Source organism: Festucalex cinctus, chromosome 4 (assembly GCF_051991245.1).
Source record: "Festucalex cinctus isolate MCC-2025b chromosome 4, RoL_Fcin_1.0, whole genome shotgun sequence".
Lineage (NCBI taxonomy): Eukaryota > Metazoa > Chordata > Actinopteri > Syngnathiformes > Syngnathidae > Festucalex > Festucalex cinctus.
Window position 1 is genome coordinate 23043244 of NC_135414.1, and position 15384 is coordinate 23058627.

Consider the following 15384-nt stretch of genomic DNA (forward strand, 5'->3'; position numbering starts at 1 on the left):
GCTAATTTTTGCAAAACGGAAACAGTTAGAAATATACTTTTTTTTCCCCCTGATGAAAGAAGAAGAGACATTAATCTTTCTTTTGGTATGTTTCATGTTTTTGTAGCAATAGAACAGATATTCTGTGGGCCTTGCAAAAGCAGTCAAAATCCAGTAAAGCAGCCGGGAACGAAGGGGCTTCAGTGACATTTGCTGGCAGTGAATGAATTAACATACAAATAATGTCAACAACATAAATAAATGTCTGTCCCATACACATGATCAAACTTAGCATGTGTGCCAATGGACAGACATAAATTTAAATTATGTTTATCGATGCCGTCAGGATTACATAAATACTTAGCACGCACACACACAAATATGAAAACTTTACCCCATGTGCATCAGAGGCTGCGGTATTGCAGTGTTGGCATTTGGACAATATTTGCGAATAAACTGGCAGATGTCAAAAGGCTTTGACGACAGGATTTTATGGTGGGGAAAAAAAAAGTAGCACTAATACGGATATGCTGTAGTTACTGTGTGTCGGTCGCTGAGTGCTCTGCATCGAGCGCTGCCAAAAAAAAACATGACGCTCGCTTGCCACGGGCATGAAGACAGAAAGAAAAGCAAAGAAAACAAACAAAACAGGTCACGGAATGAAGGCAAGTTGTAAAAATAGAACCACCCAAAAGCATATTATTGTGTTCTTACAGTTAGTTCCTGTTCTAGCACTAATAAATACACCCAAATCTCTCATTTAAAGCAATTAAATACAAGTACAATATTGTTGAAGTGGCTGTATATGCTCAGTGAGTGACTAAAATTGAAATGGGCTACCAGGAGCAGAAAATAAAAAATTGTGCACAAGCGTTTACAGCGCTTTAACCCCGAAGCCTGCAGGGTAATGTGAGGATTAATTACTGTTGAGTTTGACCCAAGGAGAACGAGAGCAGATTATCCCCCACGCTGCAGAAGAGGGCATTAGAGCCTGATGGACACCTCGTGGCGAACATGTCATGCAGTAAGTGCAAGGCCCCATTTTGTTTCAGCTCCTTGAGGATATCCCGTTTTTTTTTGTTTTTTTTGTTTGTTTTTTTTTTTCACCATCAGAGATGTACGGTCAAACTAAATCCATTCCAGCCTCCCCACTAAAAATAACATTTTTCTCATTTTTTTAAAAATACATAAAAGAGCACCCTATAAAATTTACTTGACAAAACATAATAACATTAATTTGAAGTTAGCATTAGTAATAATTAAAATAGAAAGTAAAGACGTATTTGTACATCATGATTAATTAATTCATAGTGAATCCATTTTGGCCACCAGGTGGTGCTATAATACATCCATAAAGACACAATCGAAGAAGACTTTCACAACCACTGTAAGTCAAGTCATCTTTATTCATATAGCGCTTTCAAAAAGCCTTAGCTGGCACTAAGTGATTCAATAAACTGCATTAAGTCATTATTCACAGTAGATAAATAAAATATGGTTGTGAGTATTATTATATTGTCTTTCTACGTGTGTTGATTGTGTTTAAAAACCCAATGTTTAAAAAGGTATATACACTGTCGGACCGCAGCTATTGATTAGCCTATATGCTAATTTGCATTGTATGTTAGCATTAAGCTAGCAGAGAACAAGGTTGTATGGTTTAGTTTCAGAGTAAACTTCAACTGGGTGTCACATTAAAGAGCTTGAAGGAAGATTTTGTTTTTTGTTTTTTTGAAAAATTGTTCCCGACATGCCAAACAAAAACAAAAATGGCTGAATGACGACTCATATCTCGGAAAATTTAGTCAGGTTACTCATATTTCAAGGCACCACTATTCTTCTTCTTCTTCTTATCATGTATGTTATCAAGCAGGTAGATTCTTACGTTAAGACAGACATTAGTCAATCAGGAAAAACATTTAAGCCTCAGGAGAGGCGAGAAATTTGGCCTGGACTAGCGCATGGCCGCAACTGTGTGCTTCCACTATGTGCGTCACGTGGGCAAATGGTCGCCCGGTGTCTCAAGACTCGGCAGGCAGGCGAGCATCAGAGGAAGCGAATAATGTGTAATTACAATAGACAGTCTAAAACAAAGCCCTTCACTTTCAATGAGTTGCTCTTGGAGATAGGAAGGTTACCTCAAAGGGGAATTCTAATGAAGCAGATGGTTGAGTGCTCACAGGGGCACACGCACGCACTGTCCTGCTTTTTTTTTTTTTTTTTTTTAACAGTCTGACAACATTAGTGGCAGTCTGAGCAGCCTCACCTGGCTCTTGACCGCTTGTTGTGTGCAGCTGCTCCACTGTGTGTATATGTACAGTGGATATATAAAGTCTACACACCCGTTTAAATAGGAAATGAAATAAAATCAACATAAATCGCAGATTTTTTTTTATATATATAATTTTCTTACTATTAATGTGACTTGTAACGTGTAAGTGAATTAAAAATAACTATGATAATGTGGTTGCATAAGTGTGCACACCCTCCATTGACTGACGCTGGGACTGTGTGAAAAAATGATCCAATCACGTTCAAATTTTTGTTGAATTGGAATCCGCATACAAATGCCACCATTAAGAGTGCCTCGGTTTCACTTTAAATAAAGTTCAGCTGTTCTAGTAGGCCTTTTACAGCCATCCATTATGTCTACATGCAGGCACATGCACACATGGCCCCTAGGTGGTACTCTGGATGGAAAAATATTACAATATTTTTTGCAGCAGCCCGTGTTTATCTTCATTCATCAATATTTCAAACATTTGAAATGACCCTTGCTGTTATCAATTCCACCCAGTTTTTTGGATATCTGACTGGCATTAGTCCTTGGGAGATTTTGTGCTCTTGCCCCCAGACCTCATTCTCCTCCCCTACCGTTCGCTCGTTTAGATTTCCAGCTCAAAACAGACAGTATACGTAAAATATACCTATATGCCGTTACCAATAATATACCAATAATTTAAAAAGCATCTTAGAAAGCCTCTGATGTGCACCAAATGTATGGTTTTCTTGACATCATCATTACATTAATTCAACAAACATGCGTGTGTAATCTGGAATAAATAATTGCAAGTATAATCATTCTTAATGGGTTATTTTGTGGTGAAAGTCGACCAAATAAAAGCTTACATTGTCAAAAACTGCATTATGTAAGACCATGCAGGGGTACCCAATAAAGTGTCCCACAAATGTACATGTAAATAAAGAACATGGCGAAAGAATGACAAAAACATACACCACGCAGTCGTTCATTTTTCATTTTATTCTATACTTTATGATTTCATCCAGCATGTGTGCTTATCGACAATGCATTTGTGGATCTCCCCATGACGTACACTCACTCACGCACGCACACACACTCACACATACAGTCCTGTACCAGCTTCACGTGTCCCTTATTGCTTTATCCCGTGTTTAAAGCAGAAAATAAATCATTTTAATAATCCCTTTGATCGTGAGCAAGAGCGTTCAAAGCATCGTGTGTCCTTGAACGCGTCATATACACACAGGCTGAGCCTTCCCTGTAGAAAGTCTTACAGTATATGCTTGTTATGGACAAACGAAAATGGGCATGTCAACAACTGTACACGTGATGACATCAGTTATAAGAGTCTAAAACAAATACAGAAATATACAGTAAGGAGGTCCTATGGAAACACTAAACTTGGTAAGTACAAGCACATTTGAAAGAATGCGGCTCAACACGGGTTATTTTACATAATTAGGTGAAAGAAAAGCAGGCTTCAATCACAAAAATGAGGTTCTGTTTTGTATTCTTTCCATCTGCAGTTGTCTTCACATATATTTGTTTGGAAACAAACAGGCGGTAGCGACAGTGTCACATTGACGAGTGAGCCACGATCGTGACAGCGGAATATCATTACTACCCTGAAGGATCCGGCCGCGCTCGCTCAATCAATTGCTACGTGCTATTCTTAAACTGGGTCATATGCAGGTTAAACTGCCCGACATCACACACACACACACACACACAAATATATGAGTTGCACACTTTGCGGTCAGAGCGACATTACCGTCGTGTCATTCCATCTCACTAGAGCGGCAAAAGAAGGATGGCCGTATTCGACGCGATGGTAAACAAAAGGCCGTGTCAAGCGGAGGGAGCCGGCGGCCTGATTCCGGTGGACAATATGAATTATGTGGAGGCTTGTTATTTTGTGTTTCATTTGTTCTTTCATATTTCGATTTGAGAGTCGGATCAACAATAGGAAAAAATGGAGTAAAAAAAGAGCAACATTTCGGTAACGAACATTAGTAAAGAAAGTTTGGCTGTAATAAGCACTCCGGACATTCATCATCACACATATTAGTAATACATTTACATGTACAGTCATACATTTTATATTTAATAATATATAAGTATTACTTTGGTACCATCTGGTGGCATTTTAGTGCCAAGGTACGATGTTTAAGTGAGGGGAGGATCTTTATTTAGAGCGGCTCTGCCATGTCCAATAGAAAACTAGTACTTTGTCGCCATCTTATGTCAGATTCTGCTCATTCTAAAAATGTTTTGGGGGTGTCGATTACTCGTTGATTTTCACTATTCGCAGATTATTTCAATTTTTTTCAAATATTGCGCGATGTTGTTGATGTGTGTATATCTTGGTAAGTACAGTACGGTGCAAATAGACGCATGTTCATAAACGAGTTGTGACACTAGTTCAATCATATCTTCTGCTTACAAAAACACTTCAAACTCGTGCATCTTTGACGTATAATAAGGTTGATAGATCATTTGGTTGTCGAACAGGTTTTTTTCTTGCTTAGATTTAATTTCCTTTTGATTGCTCCTAAATGATGCTCTTGATATAATAAGGTTTTGCTGTTACATTTGTTGATTGTGTCTATATTAGTAATATGAGTGTGTACCACTGCATACGTATGACTATGAATATTGATGCTGTGAAAAGCTGCCAAATATATATTTACTAATAGTGTTTACCATACTCCTAGGTCACATAAACATGACCAATTAAATATTAAAATCAAACTCAGCCCCGTGGCCTGTTATTAGATTTCATATTTCTGAGAAAAGGAAGAAAGAAATGTCAATTATTATTATATATATATATTTTTTTTACTTAAAATAAATAAATGACAAAAATAATGAGTCAGTTTTCTTTTTAGATTTTCAAATGCTAAGAGAATGCAAAGATGAATGATACTCATTGGGAGTCTTGTAAAACATTATTGTATTTTTTTCCCCCCCTGTGGTTACAAAGCGCTTAAAAAAATCCCTGTGAACCAAAATGCACCACAACCCATGTGAGATATTCTTTTTTTTTTTTTCCCCCAACTGGTCATTAAAAGAAAACTGTCAATGCATGAGCTAGTGAACGAACACACAACACGAAGGGATTTCTCTGTTGTTTAAAGTCTTATGGATAGGGTATGTGCAGGTGTAAATAAACCAAATTTAAGATATCACGTGTCAACATTTTTTTTTTTTTAATTGGAGACAAAAATTTAAGACAGCTGCTTTTGTTAATGCAAATGACCTAATTCCATAGTATGTCTCATTCTGAGCTCAGTAATGCTGAAATGGAAAAAAAAAACAAAAAAAAAAACCTTGCCAATTATAATTAACAAAGCATTGCACAAAAAATATTGGGAATCTATCTATCAAGTCCGAAATTCTCAACCAAGCAAACATTTTGTTAACTGCCTTTTTTTTTTTTTTTTTTTTTTTGAAAATGTGTGAATTTTCATAAAACTGCCCGCACACGAGTTTCTCTGCCCGTTATTTTCAGATCCTGGCCACCAGACTAGACAGAAGATCAAATTAGCTTTAGTGGGGTGGGAAAGGTTAAATTAGCCAGTGTTGGTCTGAGAGTGTCTAAAAAAGTAACTAGTTTTTTTTTGTTTTTTCTAGTTGCTAATGTAGAGAAAAAGTCACTCAACTTGCAACACTGAGTGGCTTTCACTACATTGCACCGCCCTAGCGCCGCCCTCAGTGGTCACAATAATAGACCGACATCCCAAAACGGAGTGATTTTTAATTAGTCTTACAAGTCTGCAGTAATTGTTTGTCCTTTCTTTGTGTATTGTGAAGAAATCTCATTTAATCTTTTCTGAATCAAATGTCAATTTTAAGGATAGATGGGAACAGACGAGGAATTGGATCAAAATGGACTAAAGGGAAGGAACACATTAGTCAAACTAAACTCGCTTGATCAATTAAAAAGTGTATACCAAGACTTCTGCCATATAGTGCAATGCCTCATTTCCCGTGGATCAAAATGCAGGTTCGATTTCACCCTAATCCTCAATCTCACCAAACGATTCCATTACGGTGCATCGTTGATTCATCAACCAATAGTCACGCGCCAGCTGGGCAGCACAAAAGGGAAGTGGGAGGTAAAGATTAGGTGGCGAAATTGGAGGTGCAGCAAACAGAAGGTCCGCTATATGTGGAAAAGGATAAGCTCACTGCTAACGTCAGATCCAAGCAAAGCACAGAATTTTAGGCCTGAAGTTCACGCAGACAGTCTTAAAAAATACAACCGAGAGGAACTGGCTGAAAATGACATTCTTGTTAAAAGAAAGTCCATTTTGGTGTATACAGACTCGAGTATGAATAGTTCAAGGTCGGTGGTAAAATGAAAGCCTATAAAGTTGGCCGGACTGTAATCATTTTCTAACATTTTTATGGAGCGAAGGTTGTAAAATATTGAACAGTCATGCAGGAAGTTAATTGAAGTCATCTGAGCAGTTGGGTGCAGGGCTCGGTGGCATGATGTCTTTCCACTGTTGAGCCATTCTTTTTCGATAGCTATGGTGCTCATTAGGGTAAACTGGAGCACAAGAACAAAGATTACAGCCACTGATTCAGTCTCGAAGCATTCACTGCCATTGACGGCTATAGACGTCAAAGATCCATTTCAAACTCTTCACAGGAGGATTTGCAGAACAGGATTTGCGACAGTGTTATAGGATCCGGATCTATTGTTATCACAGTGTAAACATAGCCAAGCTAGTCCTAATATTCATCACTATTTAAGAATCTTGATCAGTTGCATTACAATTAATTTCTTCAATTTTAAATTGACGTTAAAACTATTTCTATATGTCAAACTATTTCTATATGTCAAACTGTAGGCCTGGGGGGCCAGAACGGTTATTCTTGACTTGTGATTTCAAAACTAGTTTTTCCATCAATTTGTTGTGTATTGTATGTACAAATATGAAGATGGCACTCCAAGGCAAACTGTAAACGTCACGAGTTTGACACCCCTGATTTATATTATTAAGTAATTGCTTCTGTATCTGAATGACCTGGCATGGTCTGTTAAAAACCAACCAATTCCTCAGCACACAACTTTGCCCACCAAAAGAGAGCAATGAACGCTCTTGTCCACACAGGCCAGACTTCCAAACAAGATGGCTGCAAGCGTTTGGTCACAACACTGTCAGCTTTTGTGATCCTTCCACTGGCCTCGTTTTGTTCCCGCGCTGCCCTCAAACTGCCGCGTTCCTCTGACGGGTGACAGGGAGACATCATGAAAACTGTTTGCTGCTTGAGAAAGTGAGTCAGCCTCGTTGTTGTTTTTCTTTCATTCGCTCCTCTCAAAAGCCTTCCCGTGTAATTCCCGGTAGCCATACTAGTACGTTACGCAAATAGTCTTGGAGGATGGAAATAGAAAATCCCCATCCTTCGAGTGGAAACATTGCTGTCAGGTGAAAATCTTGTTACTCCAGTTTTGGTTACTTTCATGGTTTTTACTCGGAAAGACGGATTACGCAGTTGAGAAATGTTTTTGACCCGTAGGATTATTATTGTGAAACCCCGCCCAAACCCACTTGTTTTTTATTTTCATTACATAAATGCAAAGCCACACGGTCATCGATTTAAAAAATAAATAAATCTTATCTTCATCAACAAATTCCATGCTTTTAAGCGAGATTTTACAAAGACGGTGTCATCTCTCGTAAGAAGTTACATCGGAGAAGACTGGAACGAATCAATCCCATGCTTGTGTTGATCTCTCTAAAAGATCAGACTGGTGCCTTCTGGCGCTACCCTCCTTAAAAAAAAAAAAAAAGTCAACACTATCTACTAGCTCGCATTCCCTTGCATGCTTGCGCACCAGCGCAATTACAGGATGTCCTCCAGTGACGAGTCTCCGATCAGCGTGAGTGCCCAGCGGTACGCCGGCCTCTTTTGTCTTCCCTCAGTGCTTCCACATCAACACCTTCAAACCTTTCTAAGGTCGCGCTGTGTGGAGGGAGGGGAGGTAATTCTCCCCCCGACTCCTCTTGCGGCAATCGTAATCGATTCAGCCAAAGTTGAAACTATTTTTAGCGTTCACTCCATCCTCCGTCCTACCACCCCCCCAGGGCTCGGTCTCTGCAACCTTTGGTCCTCTGGATGGTGGTAAAAGTAGACTCACGGCACGACTTTCCACAGTTATGAGTCACACTAGCACAGGCCGGGAGAATTTTTCTTTTTTTTTCTTTTTCAGTTTGGGTTCTCGAGCCACAAGAAGAGGAAAGGTAAGCGATGTATGATGTAAATCCGTAAGAATAAACCAACTTGGTGCAATCAGACTTTAAAAAGCTTCTGAATGTAGTGATGTGCAAGCGTTGGTCGAACTTTTTAATAGAATATCGAACAGGCTTTACAAGTTGTAATCCAAGCGACATTTGTAAGAATACAGCTCTAAATGTGTGGAAAACCATGGTGAGAGTTTTGGCTTTATGTAAGTTTGGATTGTTATTGGGTGTTATAATTTTTTCGTCTGCGTTCCCACCGGCTCGCACAAGAATCAAAACTTCCCAAATCCAAACTAAAAATGGAGGTCGAATACTGCGTAATAAATAGCATACAATCTGTGCAATACCTCAAGAATTGAACACCCCAAAGATCAAACAATGTTGCACTTTCCGAAAAAGAAAATATTCTCGCTGTTATTTTCATCGCTCCATTTTCGATAATGATTATCCTCATTAACGAAGTGGTCTTCAAAATTCACATATCTGACTTTTCAGTGCAAGATGCTGTGATGAAACATGACATCAAGTCAAATCCTTTCAAAATTAGGTCTCATAAGAAAGTGTTACTGCCTATATCGGTACTTATATTGCATTTTTTAGCACTGGAAAATCCAATACTTATCAGTCTGGATCGTTCAATTCTTGAAATGAAAGTAAACTATCAATTTAGCACTTTCCACAAAAAAAGAAAAAAAGAGGAACACAATTTTTGTTGAGTTAGGTCTGACAGCTGTTTCTAACACATTTTTGATTGAGGAATCCAAAATTGATCTCAGGTTTTCTCAAACAAGTTGCCATGTAGCTGTAAATGAGTCAAATCGTAATCAGCTCTTCTTACTACAGCTAATCAGTGGAAATTTGCATCTGGAGGGTAAGTTGGTGAGAAAAAACTTGACGTGCACTGACTACAATTCGCGAAGCAGCAATTTATTTATTTTTTTTCAAATAGTTCCCTAGTGTAATTAGTTTTATGTTTTGCATTTTCCTCCCTTACCAATGTCTACATTAATATCAAAATACGTACTGAATTATATTTTTGGCACACATTTACAAGCCTAGTTACTCGTTTTGATGTGACTGTATTTACATCGGTAATCAAAGTCCCGCATGTGAAATGACACCTTGCGGATCGGAAATCAAATCTTCGGGCTATTAAGAAGCATCCTCGTTGCTATTTGATTTGCATGCGTGTAAATACGTATACAGCAGTGTCACGTCCTGCGTGTTTGCTGCACCTCATTACAGGCACTTGTGGGGAAACGTTAATGAGGGGAGATGGTCACAGAGTGCCCGTGTGTGCGTGTTTGTGTGTGTGTGAGACTCCATGTTAGCTAGTGAGGGTCAAGGGATTACAAACATGTCTTGTTAAATTAGTCTGCTGTGACTGAGTTGATGGGGACTCAGCTGTGGGAGAGGAACCTGCTGGACCTGTGCGTATCGGTGATGAGACCAACTAGTTGAAGCACATCCATCCCTCTCCTTGTCTGTCCACCTGCTCATTTTTGGCTAAAATGGCAATCAAGCCAAATTTGAACATTTCCTATCCCTTGCAAATTCAGCAAAGGCCCGATCTTCGTAAGTCTCTCGAAGACTATCCTGAAGGATTACCCTACGACAGGGGTGTCCAAACTTTTTCATTTGAGGGCCACATACAGAAAAATACTACAGTACATAAACCAATTTATTTGTAATATGGCAGTAGGGTTATTATGGAATTTTAGGGTTTTGGAATTATTTATTTTAGTTTTTGTTTTGCTTTGATTTTTAAATTCAGTTAGTTTACTTAGTTTTCAGGGTGGTTCTGTTAGTTTTTATTAGTTTTAGTTCTTTAATAAATGCTTAGTTTTAGTATTAGTTTTAGTTTTTTGTTTGTTTGTTTGTTTTTTAATATGTATTACTTGTGCTCAATACTTAAAAAACACCATGGGAGCGACGTCATCTGAAGGTGCTTTTCTATTGGTTGCTACTAGATGATGTCACTTCTATGTGACATACTTTCAAATGTCATTATTCTATTAGATCAAAATAAATCTACTAAAAATTACATTTAAAGTCATCCGCAAAGTCTCATGCATTTAAATTAATTACCAAAGACTAAAACGAAAAAGACATTTTTGCTGTAATTATAGATTGTTAGTTTTGTAAACATAAAATGTAATTTGAGTTAGTTTTCGTTTTTTAAAAAGCATTTTTGTTTGTATTTTATTTCGTTAAGGAAATTGTTTTTTGAATTAAAGTTTGTTATTTCATTAGTTTTTGTTAACTATAATAACTTTTAATAGCACTTGTATTAAAATTAAATGTATTATAAATATTTTCACTGAGTCAAATGCCATTTTTAGCATATGCCGCGGGCCACTGAAAAATGGACGGCGGGCCGCAGATGGCCCCCGGGCCGTAGTTTGGACACCACTGCCCTACTGTGTGGGGCGAGTTAAGACTGATTTTTCCTCTGCTCATTAAACCTGTTCAAACCTGTGATGGTCTTCTTGAGTACTTTACACATCATAAAAATTAGGATATTAAAAATGATGTCTGTATTCTACGAAAGGGCAATAACAACTGGTTGATGGTAAAGAATTTCATCGACTGAGAAGAATTGGTTGGTGATTAATTATGTCTTGAAGCAACAATGTGGAATGCGACCATCAAAGACTCTCAGTCTCAGCTACTTTGCTGTTAAATTTTAAGCTATGGGAAGTTGAGCTACTTCCGCTCTTTTGTCCAATTCCTCTGGGTAGCTTCTCAGTTTCCCTGGCGTGAAATGACATGAATTCAGAACATTCACAGAGATTCTCCCATCTCATTAAAATAGTGTAATAATTACAAATGCATGGAGACAAACGACGTTCGAACTGATGTATGCTTCCCTGCACCCAAATGGTCTCAACAGTACTAACATTATTATACACCTGTTTTCTGCTACATTTGAAATATTGCATTATATAATTGGGGAAGATGCTACTTGAACTTACCAAGTGTTTTATCCAGGTCAATCTAGGCATGCAATAATGCTAAATAAGTCCTGCCAAAGGCCACTTTAACAACATAAATGACTGCTGATGAAAACATGTCCAATATATTGAACCCGATTGCCATTTTTAAGTGACAGAACAGTCTTGTTTGTTTCTACAGTACTTACGTTTTTTTTGTTTTCCTGTGACAAATGTACATACATTCAACATCTTAAAGAGACGTGCCCATGTTGACCCGATAGCAGCCAGAGAAGAAGAAATAATGCGGATTCTCAGCGATGATAATTTGATTTAATACGCAGTTTAGTCACTAAAGTTGAATTAAAGGCAGATGGACTTCCTACAAAGGAGTCTGGTTCCTGTGGTTACTGTGGTTAATGAAAGTCCAACTTTTTTTTAACGTGGAAAACAAATGGAAATAAAAAAGGCAATGTCTTGCCTTGCATCTGACTGTTCTGCTGGGTCGCACACTTGTGCAACACAAATAGTTGCACACATTCAGGAAGAACGAAACGACATGGGCGTCGGACTCGCGTTTAGCGACATGATTTTGGAAGACAAAGTGAGTTTGTTGGGACACACATGCTGCACTTATCTCCACATTGAAATGGAGGCTAGCTCACTTGCGCCCCTCTTACATCCTGCTTTCAAAAACATCATCATCATTATTATTATTATTACAATAAAGTGATATAAAATAAGGGGTTGAAGGATGGATATAGTGTACTAGAAGTCTTTTTTGGTTTCCTAAAATCTTTTCATTATAAGATTTCAAAAGGTATACACACATACACATGATAAATAAGCACAGTCTATACATTTAAGAATCAACAATATGCGATCCCGTATGACATATCATTTTAGCAAAAATGTAGATCACTTTTGTTGAGACACACAAAAAGCCTTGGATGCAGGTATTAGTGCATAGGTGCCTGCAGACAAAATGAGTATTTGTGTATTGAACTGCCCTCTCCCATTAAGAAATGACGGTCCTTTAAATAGAGATCATTTTCACACCCTCCTTGATGAACGTATCACTTAAATATACCTCTATCTATATACATGACGTATAACTAATAGGACAAAGCATAAAACAGTGTTACCTGGTAAAGTGTCTATTAAATCACAGCAAATTGAAGGTCAAATCAAAGGCGGAACACAGTGACGTCTGAAAAGAAAACAAAACCAACCCCAAACGTGGAAAAAGTTTGTGCGTATTTTAGTTTGGGGGAGCACGGGAGGGTGTGATCAATCCTCACAAATTGGAAGGAAGCTTTGAGCGGACAGCTTGAGTTTCTAGATCTGATGAGTAGGTAGAGGAACCCCTCCGGAGCGATGGAGATGGCGAGGCTCCGGGGGAGTGAGTCTGATGGGGGTGGCCCGGAGAAAGCTGGATTGGAGGAGTCATATGACCGGGAACTGAGCTACGGGGTTTGGATTTTAGAGTTGGTGAGGAGAAGGGTGAGGGGTAATAACCTGTTTCCACAGAGGAGCAAGCAGTTTGGTGACCTAAGGCCTGGGCTACTTCCTGGGGAAGAGATGGGTGCGAGCTAGATAGCAGCTTTAGATCCTCAGAAAAACGACCGTGCTGCGGATCTCTTCCTGCGATGTGTGTTTGGACCGAAGGATACGAAGGAAGTGAGGACTGAGGCATGAGCAAAGAACTGTGGGATCCTGTGGCACTGGATAGGTCGCTGAAATGGAAAGTCCTGCTTGTCACAGGGCTTTGAATAGTTGGGCTTGGTGCCACCGGAGTAAGGCATGGTGAGGCGTTGGCTGAACCGTACTGGGCCAGGGAAGCCAATGCAGACCTCTCCAAAGACAACTGATGTGGAAGAAATCCAGACTGGAGACCTGCCAGGCTAAAATGTCCAAGTGATGACGGTGAACCCTCAGTGGGCTGTTGGCCGTTCTGCCCTTTGCTTGAAGATGGGGAGCTCGGTGGAGGCGAGTGGAGGAGGTTCAAGCCACTTGTAGTCCTACCTCCTCCAGCAAATTGTTGCAAGGGGGTCACTTGAGGAGGTTTGTGGGGTGGTTGACAGTAGAGAAGCTGTCCTGGCATGGGGCTGGAAGAGCCAGTCGATATTGGGCTCTGACAGCGGGTAGAAGAAACAAGTCCCTCTGTGGTGCCAACAGAGGCACCTCCTGAAGAGCCACTCAATGCATCCCCCCCAACTGTGCACTCTGTTGACCTGCTTTTATGTGCTACAATCCCCCCTCCCACTGGCCCACTTGAACCTACACCTATGTAGCTACCTGCAGCTACACTGGAAGCCCTTCCCAGAGATCCTCCTCCAGGATTTGATATCAGACAATCACTCGAAACTCCGACAAGGTGACCTACGGCTACTCCTCCAGTGGATCCTCCAGAAACCTTTGATCCAACAGAGGGCCGCCCAGGTGATCCACTAGTGGTCACTGTTACAAGTAATTTTTCAGTGTTCCCACCTACTGACCCATGGGAAGTCCTCCCTAATGATCCGGCGGCAGTGGTCGAGACCAGTAAATCTCCAGAGGTCTCTCCCACTGTCCCAACTGAAGCCCTCCCGAATGATCCTGCAGCGGTAGTTGATACCATTGTTTCCAAAGAGGTCCCTTCCAATGAACCACCAGTGGTCATCCCTAAGAGTAATTCTCCAGAAGCCCTTCCTGTTGAGGCAAGCGAGACCCCTGCCAAAGATCTCCTGGCTGAATCTGCTACTGACGCACAGGTAACACTGCCTGAGACCCCTACTGCTGATTTGCCACAAGCAGCACCCATTGATCCTTCAGAAACTCCTCCCAATGATTCCCCTGAGATGCCCCCCACTGATCCACTGGGAGCTGCCCCCAACCTAAAGAGTTTCAGTGATGCAGCTTCCGTCGCTGCAGCTGTAAAGTCCTCGCTGGGCCATCCGCCATCCCTTCCACTCACCCCTTCCAAAGACCCACCTACCGCTCCACTCAGAGGCCAGTCTGTTGCACCGCCACAGGCGCCGACGGCACTACCGCTTATTCCCGATCCTGTGCTTCCACCTGTTGATGTTTGGTTGAAGAAACTGGACAAAGGTGGGGTGGTGGAGCGAAAAGGCTGCTGATGCTGCGGTTGAGAGTGCAGCTGTGCCAAACTCGATGAGGGCGAACCAGACGACGAATACGGTCTGCGAGGAACTGCCGAGGACCCGCTCATGTTAAACCCTGATTTTATCTCATTCAATCCACAGTGGCCTCCACTACCTGAAGCCTGTTGGCTAGAACCAGTTGCCCCTGAACTTGATGCTACATGCTGAGCCTGAAAAGAGGCCAGTAAGGACATGTCTACGCCGGCACGTCGTTTTGTAGGTGTGCTGGCGGGAGAATCTCCAGCAGACCCAGGAGCTGGTGATGAGGGACCAAATGTGTGAAACTTCTTCTGTCGACTGGGGGGATCCTTCAGGGACCCCAGCATGGAAACCGGAGGCCTGAAGAGAGTCGTCGGGAGGTGGGGATGGTGTGTGAGAGCGATGGCAACCGAGGTGGTGGCGGCGGCCGCCTGGAGGGGCGCCTGAATTAGTGGCGCCCAGATAACAGGCGTTGGTGAAGGTGGCGTCTGGGGAGGGGCGTTCTGCAGAAGGTGGGCACAGTGGGCCATGTCCCTGTCGTGCTGCACAATTTGTTGGATGATTTCGTTCTCATGATAGTTGAGGACGCCCGAGCTGAGGTCATGCTGAACCTTATGCTGCAGGATGGAGTTTTTCTTGCCTGTGAGAGCATGCAGAGAAACAGACAGTGACAAGGGGAAAGAAAGGGAGGGGGAAAAAAACAAGAATGAGCATATCTTGTCAGTTGATAGTGCTCAGCTGACATTTTCGGTGTACTCGGGCGACAACCTTATTTAACAGCATCCCTTGCCTGTTGAATCTACCACAAAAAGAGCGACTTGCACAGAAGAATC

At 40.8% G+C, this 15384-nt stretch overlaps 1 protein-coding gene across 1 annotated transcript in view; it reads right to left on the reverse strand.

Annotated features, from left to right (window-relative positions):
- Window positions 1-3317: 3317 nt before the first annotated feature.
- hcn4 (hyperpolarization activated cyclic nucleotide-gated potassium channel 4) overlaps window positions 3318-15384 on the reverse strand; it is a 91269-nt gene continuing 79202 nt past the window's right edge. Inside the window, exon 8 of the mRNA XM_077519756.1 lies at window positions 3318-15191. Coding sequence (XP_077375882.1) covers window positions 12727-15191 — 2465 coding nt within the window. The 3' untranslated portion in view covers window positions 3318-12726. The remainder of the gene's footprint in view (window positions 15192-15384) is intronic.